Source organism: Salvelinus fontinalis, chromosome 18 (assembly GCF_029448725.1).
Source record: "Salvelinus fontinalis isolate EN_2023a chromosome 18, ASM2944872v1, whole genome shotgun sequence".
Taxonomy (NCBI): domain Eukaryota; kingdom Metazoa; phylum Chordata; class Actinopteri; order Salmoniformes; family Salmonidae; genus Salvelinus; species Salvelinus fontinalis.
Genome location: NC_074682.1, coordinates 914,637 through 933,057, shown reverse-complemented (window position 1 = coordinate 933,057; position 18,421 = coordinate 914,637). Strand labels below are relative to the sequence as shown.

General features: G+C 42.2%; 1 protein-coding gene across 2 annotated transcripts in view; it reads right to left on the bottom strand.

The window, feature by feature from the left end:
* The window catches only part of LOC129814784 (serine/threonine-protein kinase 4-like), a 57,668-nt gene that overhangs the window by 33,189 nt on the left and 6,058 nt on the right, over window positions 1-18,421 (bottom strand). The window contains exons 1-2 of one of the 2 annotated variants that reach the window (XM_055867812.1): window positions 14,859-14,942; window positions 12,256-12,391 (exon numbers count right to left, since the gene is read on the bottom strand). In XM_055867812.1, the coding sequence (XP_055723787.1) occupies window positions 12,256-12,260 (5 nt within the window). In that variant the 5' untranslated portion in view covers window positions 12,261-12,391; window positions 14,859-14,942. Of the gene's footprint in view, window positions 1-12,255; window positions 12,392-14,858; window positions 14,943-18,421 lie in introns of those variants that run through there. The other variant, XM_055867810.1, reaches the window with a different exon arrangement.

Genomic DNA, 18,421 nt, shown 5'->3' with positions numbered 1-18,421 from the left:
GAGCAGGGTTCACCACGAATTGTAGTCAAACCACAGAGTCCAGATCAGTGGAGCTGTAAACAAACAAGGTAGACACAGTTCCTACACCCGTTTCTACTTATTTTGGACATCTTAGGGAGATGAGAATCGTAGGCTGAACAATTATAGGATACGGACTTAGAAAGCCTGAGTTTATTCAGTAGGCCCATTGTGTAACGACCGGTCGTAAATATCTGGTGTAGGGTAGGTTCCATAAGGATAGGTCCCGAGTGGAGGTTTTCCTCTGCGAGATCCCGGTAAAAATCAGGTGTAGGGTGGGTTCCTTTAAGGATAGGTCCCAAGTGGAGGTTTTCCTCTGCGAGATCCAGGAGTGACAATGCAGTGTAGGGTAGTTTCCGTATAGGATAGGTCCCTAGTGGGGGTATTCCCCTGCGAGATCTGTAAAAGGGACAAAAGTCCCTTTTAGACGAGAGTTCTAGCAGCTAGTGAATATTTTTTTAAAATAATAAATAAGATATTCGAACACTGTTTGAGTTACGTGTAGTAGCAATATGGAGAGAGGTTGGTTTATGCCCTATGGGGAGGGGGAACCATGAAAGATAATGTGGAAAATAGGAAGACAAGTGTGAATAATTTTGGTAATGTGGGTTATCTACAACAGTGATATGAGGCGCAATACTGGAATAAGACATCAAGTAATCCGTATTCTCCAGTAATACATTTGCAGACGCTATAGTATTGGTTCTAATACAAGGTATTAAGTGCCGTGACCAATTAATAGGCACAAATACCATAACTACTCTCCGGGGAAGTGGGTAGAGCTACCTTGGAAAATAGTTAATAGAAGGTAGACGGGAGTGAAGAAATCTAAAACACCCTAGACACTGTCGGGAGAGGTTTGGGAGTAATTACTATTGATATGGCGACAGACAGCCCCGATTTTCCCTGTAAAGAGAGCTAGAGGATTTTAATAAGCCATGGAGGCGCTGAAAGAAGCGCACAAGCATTCTACCAATTCGGCTCAAACATGGGAAAAAATTTGGCAAACTGGATAAGATTGGTCAGCATTTCCCAACTGACGGAAAATTTCAATCTGATAGAAAATTCAGGGAGGCAATTATGACTTGGCATAATGACATAAAAACAGAATCAAAAGCTCAATAAAATACAAACCGATAAACCCGGAATAAGTAGAAGTACTCAGCCACAGAAAGACTGGGCATGTGAGTACGTCGATTGAAACCTGTGATCAAAATGGCATTTGCGGGGGTTGTGGATTAAATAGAGCAAGATGCTTTCAGAGTGGAGTATAACTTCGCAGACGTGCGAGGGGTTAATACGGCCACAGGGAAACTGTACTATAGTCACTAACTATAGTTTCAATGGCCAAGGTAAGACAAAGAAAAGTAGCGGGATGTGGAAACAGAGTCCTGTTTTAGGTGTACATTCTCAGTTGGTCATTGGAAAAGGTAGTGTAAAGTGGGAATGGGGCCTGCTGCATTCGGAGGAAATGCTGCCATGCAAGTGTTTGGATCTTTTTCAAAAGAGCAGCAACGAATCCTCCAGAAAGTAGCAGGACAGGAACTTTAGTGTATGTGTATAGTGTATGGCTCGGTTCGCTCGATCGTGGTTCATAGTGATTCCAGTTTCTATGTAAAGGATCCCATCTTACGCAACTTTTTAATAGATGTCAGGGAACAAATATTGCGGATTCCTTAGGATGAGAAATTGGCTAAATTTGCCGCAGGAAAAAGTATTTTGGGTTGAAGAATCTAGGCGAAATACCAGGGGAATGGATTCTAAAGAGGAAACAAATGTATCATACATGTAAAAGTTCTAAACTTCCTTAATAAGCATGTCTTGAGCAAAAGCCAAATTGGATTTATACCAAAACATCGCGCAACTGATCATATTTACACCCTACACACCCTGATAGATAAACATGTCCACCAAAATAATATCAAAATATACGCTTGCTTTATCGACTTCCAAAAAGCATTTGATTCTATTTGGCATACAGGACTGTTCTACAAAGTTATTGAAAGTGGTGTAGGGGGTAAAACATGTGACATAATTAAATAAAATGTATACTGGCAATACGTGCAGCATTAAAATTGGCAAGAAAATAACAGAATTCTTTAACCAGGGGCGGGACCTTCATCAGGGTTGCAATCTGAGCCCTGCACTCTTCAATATTTACATCAACTAATTGGTCACTATTCTAGAAAAATCCTCAGCCCCTGGTGTTAGTCTCCACAATTCAGAAGTTAAATGCCTACTCTTCGCAGATAACCTATGCCTGCTGTCACCCCACAGCACATGGCCTACAGCAGAGCCTGGACCTGCAAGAGACCTGGGCCCTGGCAGTAAACCCCAAAAATACTAAAATAATGATTTTCCAGATTAGATCCAGATCTCAGGGAATTAGACTAAAGTTCTCAATTGGTACAAAATATATAGAGTACTGCACATACTACAATTACTTAGGTTTAAAATAAGCTCAACTGGACACCTTAATAAGGCAGTGAATGAACTGAGAGAGAAAGCACGCAGGGCATTCTACGCCATTAAAAAGCTAATTCAAATTGAAATACCTATTAAAACTTGGCTAAAACTAATTGAATATGTCATTTAACCAATTGCACTTTATGGCAGCGAGGTGTGGGGTCCACTTGCAAAACAAGATTTCATCAAAATGGGACAAACACCCCATTGAAACCCTGCATGCAGAGTTCTGTAAGATTCTCCTACAAACAATGCATGCAGGGCAGAATTAGGCCAATATCCACTAATAATAAAAACTCAAAAAAGAGCAATTGAGTTTTGGAATCATCTAAAATACAGTGACCCCCTCCCATATCATTACCAAGCCCTGCAATGCAGGGCTACTAACACACTGCTAACATACTGAAGCCTCAGGACCAGAACATCCAATCAATCAGAATAAACCAAATTACAACAAAGTCAAAACAAAACTACATTCCTTATTGGGAAACACAAGAACAAAGCAAAATGCAGTGCTATCTTGCCCTAAATCAACAGTACCCCGTGGCTAAATATTTGACCATGGTTACTGATCAAAACCTTAGAAAAACCTTGACAAAGTACAGGCTCAGTGAGCACAGCCTTGCCATTGAGAAGGGTAGACACAGGAAAACCTGGCTCCCTGTAGAGGAAAGGCTGTGCAACCACTGCACAACAGCAGAACCTGAGATGGAGCTGCATTTCCTGACAAAATGTAAAACAATTAGAGAGTTTCATTTCCCCAAATTTAAAACCCTTATTCAAGGTTTCAAAGACCTCTCTGATGAGAGTAGGCTACCCGTCCTGTTGGGGGAGGACGCAGAGAGCTGTGGGTTGGCAGCGCACTACATTGCTGCCTGCCATAAGTTAAGGGACAGTGTCTGACAGACAAATCAACCTGCACATGTACTCTACTGTATGCTTATTGTTATTGTTGAATGTATGGTTATTTTGACCCTTGGTTATTGTTGTTACTGTTGTCCCGTTGACAATTTTGATTCTCATTTCTGTATTTTTATATTGTAAAATTCCAAAATAAGCTTTGGCAATATGTATATTGTTACAATTCAATTCGCATTATTGGCATGACTTATCTGGCAAACACTCCTTACAGACTCAGAAACCTTATTTTTTTGATCTCATGAGACAGTTTGTGGTTTTATTCTGAAATAGATTTTTAGAACAAAAGGGTGGCGGGGCAACGAGGAATTAGCAAAGGGGTTACTAAACTGTGCATATTTGTAAACAACAGCTGATGCACGAAATCGAAGGAAGTCTCTAGCTTTTGCTCGCCTGAAGAAGAGAATCTTATGATAAACTGCAGACTACACTATTTACCGAGAGAGTTTTCATCTATACCTTTCGTGGCTGTTTATTTACTAGCACCAGACGGATGCTAGCACTAAGACCGCACTCAGTCAGCTGTACAAGGAAATAGGCAAACAGGAAACCGCTCACTCCGGCTCCTGGTGGCCGGAGACTACCTAATTTATATCAACATGTTAAATGTGAAACCAGGGGGGCAACAATTCTAGATCACCTGTACTCCATACAAAGAGACGAGTACAAAGCTCTCCCTCGCTCTCCATTTGGTAAATCTTACCAAAATTCTATCCTCCTGATGCCTGCTTGCAAGCAAAAATTTAAAGCAGGAAGCACCAGTGACTCGGTCTATAAGAAAGTGGTCAGATGAAGCAGATGCTAAAATACAGGACTAAAATACAGATGCTAAAATACAGACTGGAACATGCTCCGGGATTCTTCCAATGGCATTGAGGAGTACACCACATCAGTCACTGGCTTTATCAATAAGTGCATTGAGGAAGTCGTCCCCACAGTAACTGTACGTACATACCACAATCAGAAGTAATGGATTATAGGCAACATTCGCACTAAGCTAAAGGGTAGAGCTGCCGCTTTCAAGGTGCGGGACTCTAACCCAGAAGCTTATAAGAAATCCTGCTATGCCCTCTGACGAACCATCAAATGGGCAAAGTGTCAATACAGGGCTAAGATTGAATCGTACTACACCAGCTCCGACGCTCGTCTTATGTGGCAGTGCTTTCAAACTATTACAAACTACAAAGGGAAGCAAAGCCGCGAACTGCCCAGTGACACGAGCCTACCAGACGAGCTAAATCACTTGTATGCTCGCTTCAAGGCAAGCAACACTGAGGCATACATGAGAGCATCAGCTGTTCCCGGACGACTGTGTGATCAACACCATTAAGTTTGCTGACGACACAACAGTGGTAGGCCTGATCACCGACAATGACGAGACAGCCTATAGGGAGGTCAGAGACCTGGCCAGGTGGTGCTGGAATAACAGCCTATTCCTCAAAAGGTTCTACAGCTGCAACATTGAGAGCTTCCTGACTGATTGCATCACTGCCTGGTACGGCAATTTCTCATCCTCCAACCGCAAGGCACTACAGAGGGTACTACATACCGCCCAGTACATCACTGGGGCTAAGCTGCCTGACATCCAGGACCTCTACACCAGGCGGTGTCAGAGAAAGGCCTTAAATTGTCAAAGACCCCAGCCACACCAATCATAGACTGTTCTCTCTACTACCGCATGGCAAGCAGTACCGGAGCGCCAAGTCTAGGACCAAAAGGCTTCTCAACAGTTTTTACCCCCAGGCCATTAGACTCCTGAACAGGTAATCAAATGGCTACCTGAACTATTTGCATTGTGTGCGTCCCCCCCACCGTCCCCCAACTCCGCTTTATGCTGCTGCTACTCTGTTTATCATATACGCATAGTCACTTTAACCATACCTACATGTACATGCTACCTCAATCAGCCCGTCTAACCGGTGCCCCTGCACATTGGCTACCCAGACTATCTGCATTGTGTCCCGCCACCCACAAACCACTCTTTTACGCTACTGCTACTCTCTGTTTATCATATATGCAAAGTCACTTTAACCATACCTACATGTACATGCTACCTCAATCAGCCCGACTAACCGGTGTCTGTATATAGCCTCGCTACTATTAAAGCCTCGCTACTGTTATTTTTCACTGTCTCTTTTACCGTTGTTTTTATTTCTCTACTTATCCATTGTTCACCTAATACCTTTTTTTTTTTACTTAAAGATTGCATTGTTGGTTAGGGCCTGTAAGTAAGCATTTCAATAAGGTCTACAGTCGTGGCCAAAAGTTTTGAGAAAAAATATGAATTTTCACAAAGTCTGTTGCCTCAGTTTGTATGATGGCAATTTGCATATACTCCAGAATGTTATGAAGAGTGATCAGATGAATTGCAAAGTCCCTCTTTGCCATGCAAATGAACTGAATCACAACAAAAACATTTCCACTGCATTTCAGCCCTGCCACAAAAGGACCAGCTAACATGTCAGTGATTCTCTCGTTAACACAGTGGGTGAGTGTTGATGAGGACAAGGCTGGAGATTACTCTGTCATGCTGATTGAGTTTGAATAACAGGCTGGAAGCTTCAAAAGGAGGGTGGTGCTTGGAACCATGGTTACCTGCAAGGAAACGCGTGCCGTCATTATTTGTTTGCACAAAAAGGGCTTCACAGGCAAGGATATTGCTGCCAGTAAGATTGCACCTAAATCAACCATTTATTGGATCATCAAGAACTTCAAGAAGAGTGGTTCAATTGTTGTGAAGAAGGCTTCAGGGCGCCCAAGAAAGTCCAGCAAGCGCCAGGACCGTCTCCTAAAGTTGATTCAGCTGTGGGATGGGAGCACCACCAGTACAGAGCTTGCTCAGGAATGGCAGCAGGCAGGTGTGAGTGCATCTGCACGCACAGTGAGGCAAAGACTTTTGGGGGATGGCCTGGTGTCAAGAAGGGCAGCAAAGAAGCCACTTCTCTCCAGGAAAAACATCAGGGACAGACTGATATTCGGCAAAAGGTACAGGGATTGGACTGCTGAGGACTGGGGTAAAGTCATTTTCTCTGATGAAACCCCTTTCCGATTGTTTGGGGCATCCGGAAAAAAGCTTGTCCGGAGAAGACAAGGTGAGCGCTACCATCAGTCCTGTGTCATGCCAACAGTAAAGCATCCTGAGACCATTCATGTGAAGGGGTTGCTTCTCCGCCAAGGGAGTGGGCTCACTCAAAATGTTGCCTAAGAACATAGCCATGAATAAAGAATGGTACCAACACATCCTCCGAGAGCAACTTCTCCCAACCATCCAGGAACAGTTTGGTGGTGAACAACGCCTTTCCCAGCATGATGGAGCACCTTGCCATAAGGCAAAAGTGCTAACTAAGTGGCTCGGGGAACAAAACATCAATATTTTGGGTCCATGGCCAGGAAACTCCCCAGACCTTAATCACATTGAGAACTTGTGGTCAATCCTCAAGAGGCCGGTGGACAAACAAAAACCCACAAATTCTGACAAACTCTGAGTATTGATTATGCAAGAATGGGCTGCCATCAGTCAGGATGTGGCCCAGAATTTAATTGACAACATGCCAGGGTGGATTGCAGAGGTCTTGAAAAAGAAGGGTCAACACTGCAAATATTGACTCTTTGCATCAACTTCATGTAATTGTCAATGAAAGCCTTTGACACTTATGAAATGCTTGTAATTATACTTCAGTATTCCATAGTAACATCTGACAAAAATATCTAAAGACACTGAAGCAGCAAACTTTGTGGAAATGAATATTTGTGTCATTCTCAAAACTTTTGGCCACGACTGCACACCTGTTGTATTCGGCGCACGTGACAACTTTGATTTGATACCTAAAATGAACTTTTAATTGTATTTGTTAGTTCATGAACATTGTGGTGCGGTGGTTATGGAGAATAGTACATGCATAATAAAGGATACATAGACGATGGGGAGGATTAAAACAAACGTTTGATGATTGGAGTAAGGAAAGTGGATTTACCATTATCATGTTTGGTTTATAATTAATACTTGTGGATTGCTGATTAAAATGTAGCATAGTGAATGTTAACGAAATTTACACTTTTCCAGGAGAAATCTCTCGTTGGAATGTCCCCGGAGACTGTGGTCTAGGGGAGAGCAGTTAGTGATATTTGGCCGTTTTAAGTATGAAAGTATCTGGATTAGAGTTCCCAGATTAGTAAAGCCTGTTCATGTGTTTTTGACCTACGGTTTACCACACACACACACGTGTGAATATGCATTAAGTGGTGTTGATAACGTGGGATTTATTTAGTGGGGTCTTTCCAATTTGGTTTTAAAATTGGGTATGCAGAAGGATGGAAATGTTTAAAAGGTTTCTTGAAGGACAGGGAAAGGGAGAGGAAATATTTAATGGTGTGGAATGCCCTTCATCCTGACTTTCTGGTGAGGCCTGATCAATCTCACTAGAAATGATTGAAACAGGTGGGATTTAATTATAAAATTAATGAGAAACACCAGTCTCTATTCTACCATTACTTAAATGAGACAACTTTTGATAACTCCATAAGGAAATATTCGTTTATTTTTTATTGTTATTTATTGTTTTTGAATCACGATGTGAATCATGGGTTCAAAGCGGAAATTACTAGTTTCCAGGGCCAATGTATTTTGTTCAGCCTGCATATAGAAGGCAAAATATATGTTAATAAGGGATGACAATTACTCCAAATGGAGTGTGATATGTGTATTGCTGATTTCATTTTTGTTTTTGTTTCGATACAAATTTCATCAGATTGGGTCTACTGGAGTGTGGTATTCCCAGATGGGTTACGGTGCTAACTTCCTGATCTGGTAACTTTTCCGAGAGGTCGCCAGTAAAATAAGGGAGTATGACCTAATTTTGAAAGTGGTTTCAAACAGTAACAGTATGTTATGGTCTTTGACGTTTGTCATAGAGATAATGTTACTAAGAAATTGGGAATGTAATAATTTGTCATATAGTCTATGCTTGTCTGGATTTCCTGAAACAGAAATGAATTGAACTAAAGTGCTGTTTTGATCATGGAAGGTGACGTCAGATGGTGTCTGAATTAGAGGTCGGCCGATTAATTGGAACGGCCGATTAATTAGGGCCAATTTCAAGATTTCATAACAATCCGAAATCGGTATTTTTGGACAACGATTTAGATTTTTTTTACACCTTTATTTAACTAAGCAAGTCAGTTAAGAACACATTCTTATGTTCAATGACGGCCTAGGAACGGTGGGTTGACTGCCTTGTTCAGGGGCAGAACGACAGATTTTTACCTTGTCAGCTCGGGGATTCAATCTTGCAACGTTACGGTTAACTAGTCCAACGCTCTAACCACCTGCCTCTCATTGCACTCCACGAGGAGCCTGCCTGTTACGCGAATGCAGTAAGAAGCTAAGGAAAGTTGCTAGCTAGCAATAAACTTATCTTTTAAAAAACAATCAATCATAATCACTAGTTAACTACACATAGTTGATGATGTTACTAGTTTATCTAGCGTGTCCTGCGTTGCATATAATCGATGCGGTGCGCATTTGCAAAAAAAGACTGTTGTTGCTCCAACGTGTACCTAACCATAAACATCAATGCCTTTCTTAAAATTAATACACAAGTATATATTTTTAAACCTGCATATTTAGTTAATATTGCATGCTAACAATAATTTCTTTGTGTCACTTCTCTTGCAACAGAGTCAGGGTATATGCAGCAGTTTGGGCAGCCTGGCTCGTTGCGAACTGTGTGAAGACTATTTCTTCCTAACAAAGATAGCTAACTTCGTCAAACGGGGGATGATTTAACAGAAGCACATTTGTGAAAAAAGCACAATCGTTGCACGACTGTACCTAACCATAAACATCAATGCCTTTCTTAAAATCAATACACAGAAGTATATATTTTTAAACTGCATATTTAGCTAAAAGAAATCCAGGTTAGCAGGCAATATTAACCAGGTGAAATTGTGTCACTTCTCTTGCGTTCATTGCACGCAGAGTCAGGGTATATGCAACAGTTTGGGCCGCCTGGCTCGTTGCGAACTAATTTGCCAGAATTTTACGTAATTATGACATAACATTGAAGGTTGTGCGATGTAACAGGAATATTTAGACTTATAGATGCCACACGTTAGATAAAATATGTAACGGTTCCGTATTTCACTGAAAGAATAAATGTTTTGTTTTCGAGATGATAGTTTCTGGATTCGACCATATTAATGACCTAAGGCTCGTATTTCTGTGTGTTATGTTATAATTAAGTCTATGATTTGATAGAGCAGTCTGACTGAGCGATGGTATGCACCAGCAGGCTCGTAAGCATTCATTCAAACAGCAATTTTGTGCGTTTTGCCAGCAGCTCTTCGCTGTGCTTCGCTGTGCTTCAAGCATTGCGCTGTTTATGACTTTATGACTATGTTTATGACTGCGTGCTAATAGCGTTTCAAATGTCACTCGCTCTGAGACTTGGAGTAGTTATTCCCCTTGCTCTGCATGAGTAACGCTGCTTCGAGGGTGGATGTTGTCGATGTGTTCCTGGTTCGAGCCCAGGTAGGAGCGAGGAGAGGGATGGAATCTATACGGTTACACTGGCAATACTATACTACAATACTAAAGTGCTCCAATAGTTAAAGGTATATGAAATACAAATCGTATAGAGAGAAATAGTCCTATAATTCCTATAATAACTACAACCTAAAACTTCTTACCTGGGAATATTGAAGACTCATGTTAAAAGGAACCACCAGCTTCCATATGTTCTCATGTTCTGAGCAAGGAACTTAAAGGTTAGCTTTCTTACATGGCACATATTGAGCACATATTGAACAGTGTGTGTTTGTGGCCAAATGGGGACAAAGGCGTTCAATGCGACAGTGATTTTTTACACTTCTATCTGAGTCCGAGCCATTAACCTGGTACCGGCAGCAGGATTGCACCAGAGTCCTGAGACCACGCATGTGGAGTGAGCGTGGAGAGAAATATCATTCACATTTCTCTCATGTTCCTGGGTGCTGGTGGGAGAAATGGACCAGAGAGGATGGTGATAGCGGCTCAGGTGAGAGACTCGTGTACGTGGGAAAAATGGATGTATCTATGTGGATATTGAAATCGTGACAATATCAACTTCTCTAGGGTAGGGGGCAGCATTGGGAAGTTTGGATGAAAAGCGTGCCCAAATTAAACTGCCTGCTACTCAGCCATAAGGGCTAGAATATGCATAGTATTAGTAGACTTGGATAGAAAACACTCTGAAGTTTCTAAAACTGGTTGAATGATGTCTGTGAACAAAAACCTGAGAAAAAATCCAACCAGGAAGTGGGAAATTTGAGGTTTGTAGGTTTTCAACTCTTGGCCTGTCGAATACACAGTGTCTATGTGGTCAGGTTGCACTTCCTAAGGCTTCTACTAGATGTCAACAGTCTTTAGAACCTTGTTTGATGCTTCTACTGTGAGGTGGGGAATGAGTCAGAGGTCTGCCAGAGAGCCACGAGCTCAGTCTAGCGCGTTCACGTGAGAGCGAGCTCTGTTCCATTGCAATTCTAAAGACAAAGGAATTCTCCGGTTGGAACATTTTTGAAGATTTGTTAAAAACATCCTAAAGATTGATTCTATACTTGGTTTGACATGTTTCTACAGACTGTAATATAACTTTTTGTCCGTACTTTCCGCTGGACTTGCACACGCGTCGTGAGTTTGGATTGTGTACTGAACACGCGAACAACAAGGAGGTATTTGGACATAAATGATGGACATTATTGAACAAAACAAACATTTATTGTGGAACTGGGATTCCTGGGAGTGCATTCTGATGAAGATTATCAAAGGTAAGTGAATATTTATAATGCTATTTCTGACCTCTTGACTCCAACATGGCGGATATCTGTTTGGCCTGATTTTTCGTCTGAGCGCCGTACTCAGATTATTGCATGGTTTGCTTTTTCCGTAAAGTTTTTTTTAAATCTGACACAGCGGTTGCATTAAGGAGAAGTGGATCTAAAATTCCATGCATAACAGTTGTATCTTTTATCAATGTTTATTATGAGTATTTCTGTAAATTGATGTGGCTCTCTGCAAAATCACCGGATGTTTTGGAACTACTGAACATAACGCGCCAATGTAAACTCTGATTTTTGGATATAAATATGAACTTTGCCGAACAAAACATACATGTATTCTGTAACATGAAGTCCTATGAGTGTCATCTGAGGTTAGTGATTAATTTGATCTATATTTCTGCTTTTTGTGACTCCTCTCTTTGGCTGGAAAAATGACTGTGTTTTTCTGTGACTTGGCTGTGACCTAACATAATCGTTTGGTTTACTTTCGTCGTAAAGCCTTTTTGAGATCGGACACTGTGGCTGGATTTACAACAAGTGAATCTTTAAAATGGTGTAAAATACATGTATGTTTGAGGAATTTTAATTTTGGGATTTCTGTTTTGAATTTGGCGTCCTGCAGTTTCACTGGCTGTTAACGAGGTGGGACGCTACCGTCCCACATACCCTAGTGAGGTTAACTGACCGACTTGCCTAGTTAAACAAAGGTAAAATAAAAAAGTCTATACAGTGCTGAGTTACCTCAAGAGGATGTATCGTTGATTAGAGATAAGCACTTGTCTCAGCTAAGGTGCCTATCAGGTGGCAAAGAAGGAGATGGGGAGCAAAGTGAGAATGGCATGGCTTGGGAACACCTCTTGGATCCAGTGGTCTAACGGGGAAGACTGGGCCAAAGCATAAGTTGGCTTTTTAGGGCTTTCATTTTTGCCGAACTAAGCAGAAAAGTATTCTGAAGGCATAGTCAGGTGAATAGAGAATGAGAATTGTCATGTTATTCAACTTTGGGTTTGCATGCATATATAATTATGCATAGCTTACCACATTGTTAATACCGTTATGTTTTGTGTTTCTCGTTGCGTTGCAAGTCTTGTGCTATAACTCTCTTAGGAACCAGACGAAGAATGTTGAACTGGGAGAAGTCAACGGATCCAGTGGACACGTTATTATCAGTGGTCTATGAGAGATGGAAATAAGATTGTGTGATCATAGAACAGAGGCCATAAGTCTCCGAGTTCGTAAACCTCACTGTGAATGTTATGTTTATTTTGTGTTCATGTTTTATTATCATTGTTTGTCCATTTATATAAGTAATTTCCAAGTTTATGTACAGTTGAAGTCAGAAGTGTAGATACACCTTAGCCAAATACATTTAAACTCAGTTTTTCATAATTCCTGACATTTAATCCTAGTAAGAATTCCCTGTCTTTGGTCAGTTAGAATCACCACCTTATTTTAAGAATGTGAAATGTCAGAATCACAGTACAGAGAATAATTTATTTAAGCTTTTTTTTTTTCATCACATTTCCAGTGGGTCAAAAGTTTACATACACTCAATTAGTATGCATTGCCTTTAAATTGTTTAACTTGGGTCAAACATTTCAGGTAGCCTTCCACAAGCTTCCCACAATAAGTTGGGTGAATTTTGGCCCATTCCTGCTGACAGAGCTGGTGTAACTGAGTAAGGGTTGTAAAGGCCTCCTTGCTCGCACACGCTTTTCAGTTCTGCCCACAAATCTTTTATAGGATTGAGGTCTGGGCTTTGTGATGGCCACTCCAATACCTTGACTTTGTTGTCCTTATGCCATTTTGCCAAAACTTTGAAAGTATGCTTGGGGTCATTGTCCATTTGGAAGACCCATTTGCAACCAAGCTTTAACTTCCTGACTGTTGTCTTGAGATGTTGCTTCAATATATCCACATAATTTTCCTCCCTCATGATGCCATCTATTTTGTGAAGTGCACCAGTCCCTCTTGCAGCAAAGCACCCCCACAACATGATGCTGCCACTCCCGTGCTTCACGGTTGGGATGGTGTTCTTCAGCTTGCAAGCCTCCCCCCTTTTCCTCCAAACATAACGATGGTCATTATGGCCAAACAGTCCTATTTTAGTTTCATCACACCAGAGGACATTTCTCCAAAAAGTATGATTTTTGTCCTCATGTGCAGTTGCAAACCGTAGTCTGGCTTTTTTATGCCGGTTTTGGAGCAGTGGCTTCTTCCTTGCTGATATAGGACTCGTTTTACTGTGGATATAGATACTTTTGTACCCGTTTCCTCCAGCATCTTCACAAGGTTCTGGGATTGATTTGCACTATTCGCAACAAAGAACGCGTCTCCTTCCTGAGCGGTGTGACGGCTGCGTGGTCCCATGGTGTTTATCCTTGCGTACTATTGTTTGTACAGATGAACGTGGTACCTTCAGGCATTTGGAAATTGCTCCCAAGGAAGAACCAGACTTGTGGAGGTCCAAAATGTTTTTTCTGACGTCTTGGCTGATTTATTTTGATTTCCCATGATGTCAAATAAAGAGGCACTGAGTTTGAAGGTAGGCCTTGAAATACATCCACAGATACATCTCTAATTGACTCAAATGATGTCAATTAGCCTATCAGAAGCTTCTAAAGCCATGACATCATTTTATGGAATTTTCCAACCTGTTTAAAGGCACAGTCAACTTTGTGTATGTAAACTTCTGACCCACTGGAATTGTGATACAGTGAATTATAAGTGAAATAATCTGTCTGTAAACATTTGTTGGAAAAATTACTTGTCATGCACAAAGTAGATGTCCTAACTGACTTGCCAAAACTATAGTTTGTTAACAAGAAATTTGTGGAGTGGTTGAAAAACTAGTTTTAATAACTCCAACCTAAGTGTATGTAAACTTCTGACTTCAACTGTAAGTTGAACAGTAGGAAGTTATTGTTCAAGAGGAGGGACTGTTGGGTTCTGAGAATATGAAATGTACGTATTCATGTCACTGAGGGAGAGCTTAGGTTTAGAGGGTCTACACCAGAAGTTAATGGTTATCTGTAGGAGGAAGGTATATAGTGTGTGCAATTAAACGTGGAATGTACTGAGTGCAGGGAAGCGATCACGTGGCAGGCATTGACAAGGGCAGAGAGCCATGGATTAGTGAAGAAGGGGGTCGAGGTCAGGTCACGTTAAGGGAGAAAGAAAAGTTTATGGCCGTATTACTTAGTTTCATGCCTAGCAGTAAAGATACAATATTTGTTCAGATGGGTAGGAGGAGACTCAGCCTAGGAGAAGGGGTTAAATATTAATGCTTGTGTGAAAATGTTTGTCTAATGCAGCTGTTTTGATCCTTTTGGAATAATAAACTTGGTTGAGCTTTCATAGTGTCCGTAGAGTTTTTAGAACCTAACATCAGTGACTCGTGCAGCACAACTTACTCATACATCGATCAGCTGTCATTCATGACGCAACACAAGAGGGCATGTTAATCACAGACACTAACAGAAAGTTGAGTAACAGGAAACGAGTGACACGTATGTCGTGGTGTTATGTTGCTCTTCTTCCTTGAGTCTAATGTAAGTCAGAGAGGGATAGCGGTGCTTCTCAGAACTGAAACATGGCAATTCAGCTCCAACTGTCCATAACAAAACACATCCAGGACTCACCCTTCGCCAATTTTCTCTAGCACATCAAAGACTTCCTCTGGCTGCTTGGTTAAACTGTCTTCACTGAGCTTCTTTAGCTGCCTGTAGGGTGGAGAAAGTTTCAAATTGTTATTAGTCATATGTACAGGATACACATGGTGTTCCAATGAAATGCTTACTTGCAGGTTCCTCCTCGACAATGCAACAACAAGAAATAAAAGATAAAGATACAAACAAAGTAAATGGCTCAGTAGAATAGATTAAACATTTTATCATAAGTATAATACAGGAAGGAACCATTCATTTACATGTGTTTTGGGCAAGGGGGGATTGGGGGGAAAGTGTTAAAATGCTGCAATCATAAACAGAGTCCGGTAGCAGCAGCTGTGATGGGTGTGTTGCATGAATGTATGTGTGTGTATTTGTGTGTGTGCGCGCATGTAAACTCAACAAAAAAAAGAAACATCCCGTGTAACAACACCTGCACAGGATCGGTACATCCCAACATCACACCTGTGGGACAGGTACAGGATGGCAACAATAACTGCCTGAGTAACACAAGGAACGCACAATCCCTCCATCAGTGCTCAGACTGTCCGCAATAGGCTGAGAGAGGCTGGACTGAGGGCTTGTAGGCCTGTTGTAAGGCAGGTCCTCAACATACATCACCGACAACAACGTCGCCTACGGGCACAAACCCACCGTCACTGGACCAGACAGGACTGGCAAAAAGAGCTCTTCACTGACGAGTCGCGGTTTAGTCTCACCGTGGTGCGCTACAGGGAAGATATCCTCCTCCCTCATGTGGTACCCTTCCTACAGGCTCATCCTGACATGACCCTCCAGCATGACAATGCCACCAGCCATACTGCTCATTCTGTGCCTGATTTCCTGCAAAACAGGAATGTCAGTGTTCTGCCATGGCCAGCGAAGAGCCCGGATCTCAATCCCATTTAGCACATCTGGGACCTGTTGGATCCAAGGGTGAGGGCTAGGGCCATTCCCCCCAGAAATGTCCGGGAACTTGCAAGTGCCTTGGTGGAAGAGTAGGGTAACATCTCACAGCAAGAACTGGAAAATCTGGTGCAGTCCAAGAGGGGGCGATGTCCTGCTGTAGTTAACTTCACGAGGGTAGGGGGCAGCATTCGGAATTTCGGATGAAAAGCGTGCCCAAATTAAACTGCCTGCTACTCAGGCCCAGAAGATAGGATATGCATATAATTAGTAGATTTGGATAGAAAACACTATCGTTTCCAAAACTGTTAAAATAATGTCTGTGAGTATAACAGAACTGATATGACAGGCGAAAACCTGAGGAAAATCCAACCAGGAAGTACTATTATTTTGAAAGGCTGTTTTTCCATTGAAAGCCTATCCATCATACAAAGACTTAGAACTCAGTTCACGAATCTCCCATTCCTCTCAAAAAAAATTGAAAAAGCTGTTGCACTGCAACTCACTGCCTTCCTGAAGACAAACAATGTATATGAAACGCTTCGGTCTGGTTTTAGACCCCATCATAGCACTGAGACTGCACTTGTGAAGGTGGTAAGACCTTTTAATGGCGTCAGACCAAGGCTCTGCATCTGTCCTCGTGCTCCTAGACCTTAGTGCTGCTTTGATACCATCGATCACCACATTCTTTTGGAGAGATTGGAAACCCAAATTGGTCTACACGGACAAGTTCTGGCCTGGTTTAGATCTTATCTGTCGGAAAGATATCAGTTTGTCTCTGTGGATGGTTTTTCCTCTGACAAATCAACTGTAAATTCCGGTTTTCCTCAAGGTTCCGTTTTAGGACCACTTATGTTTTCACTATATATTTTACCTCTTGGTGATGTCATTCTGAAACATAATGTTAACTGTCACTGCTATGCGGATGACACACAGCTGTACATTTCAATGAAACATGGTGAAGCCCCAAAATTGCCCTCGCCGGAAGCCTGTGTTTGAGACATAAGGATGGCTGCAAATGTTCTACTTTTAAACTCGGACAAAACAGAGATGCAAGTTCTAGGTCCCAAGAAACAAAGATCTAGGCGTTATTCTGGACCCTGATCTCTCTTTTGACGAACATATCAAGACTGTTTCAAGGACAGCTTTTTCCATCTACGTAACATTGCAAAAATCAGAAACTTTCTGTCCAAAAGGGATGCAAAAAAAATAATCCATGCTTTTGTCACTTCTAGGTTGGACTACTGAAATGCTCTACTTTCCGGCTACCCGGATAAAGCACTAAATAAAATTCAGTTGTGCTTAACACGGCTGCTAGAATCTTGACTAGAACCAAATATTTGATCATATTACTCCAGTGCTAGCCTCTCTACACTGGCTTTCTGTTGAGGCAAGAGTTGATTTCAAGGTTTTACTGCTAACCTACAAAGCATTACATGGGCTTGCTCCTACCTATCTTTCCGATTTGGTCCTGCCGTACATACCTACACGTATGCTATGGTCACAAGACGCAGGCCTCATAACTGTCCCTAGAATTTCTAAGCAAACAGCTGGAAGCAGGGCTTTCTCCTATAGAGCTCCATTTTTATGGTCTGCCTACCCATGTGAGAGACGTAGACTTGGTCTCAACCTTTAAGTCTTTATTGAAGACTCATCTCTTCAGTAGGTCCTATGATTGAGTGTAGTCTGGCCCAGGAGTGTGACGGTGAACGGAAAGGCACTGGAGCAACGAACCGCCCTTGCTGTCTCTGCCTGGCCGGTTCCCCTCTCTCCACTGGGATTCTCTGCCTCTAACCTTATTCCAGTGGCTGAGTCACTGGCTTACTGGTGTTCTTACCATGCCGTCCCTAGGAGGGGTGCGTCACTTGAGTGGGTTGAGACACTGACGTGATCTTCCTGTCTAGGTTGGCACCCCCCTTGTGTTGTGCCGTGGAGGAGATTTTTGTGGGCTGTACTCTGCCTGGTCTCAGGATGGTAATTTGGTGGTTGAAGATATCCCTTTAGTGGTGTGGAGGCTGTGCTTTGGCAAAGTGGGTGGGGTTATATCCTGCCAGTTTGGTCCTGTCTGGGGGTATCGTCGGATGGGGCCATAGTGTCTCCCGACCCCTCCTGTCTCAGCCTCCAGTATTTATGCTGCAGTAGTTTGTGTCGGGGGGCTAGGGCCAATCTGTTATATTTGGAGCATTTCTCCTGTCTTATCCTGTGGCCTGTGTGAATTTAAGTATGCTCTCTCTAATTCTCTCTCTTTCTCTCTCTCTCGAAGGACCATGCCTCAGGACTACCTGGCCTGACTCCTTGCTGTTCCCAGTCCACCTGGCCGTGCTGCTGCTCCTGTTTCAACTGTTCTGCCTGCGGCTATGGAACCCTGACCTGTTCATCGGACGTGCTACCTATCCCAGACCTGCTATTTTCAACTCTCTAGACAGCAGGAGCGGTAGAGATACTCTGAATGATCAGCTATGAAAAGCCAACTTACATTTACTCCTGAGGTGCTGACCTGTTGCACCCTCAACAACCACTGTGATTATTATTATTTGACCCTGCTGGTCATCTATGAACATTTGAACATCTTGGCCATGTTTTGTTATAATCTCCACCCGGCACAGCCAGAAGAGGACTGGCCACCCCTC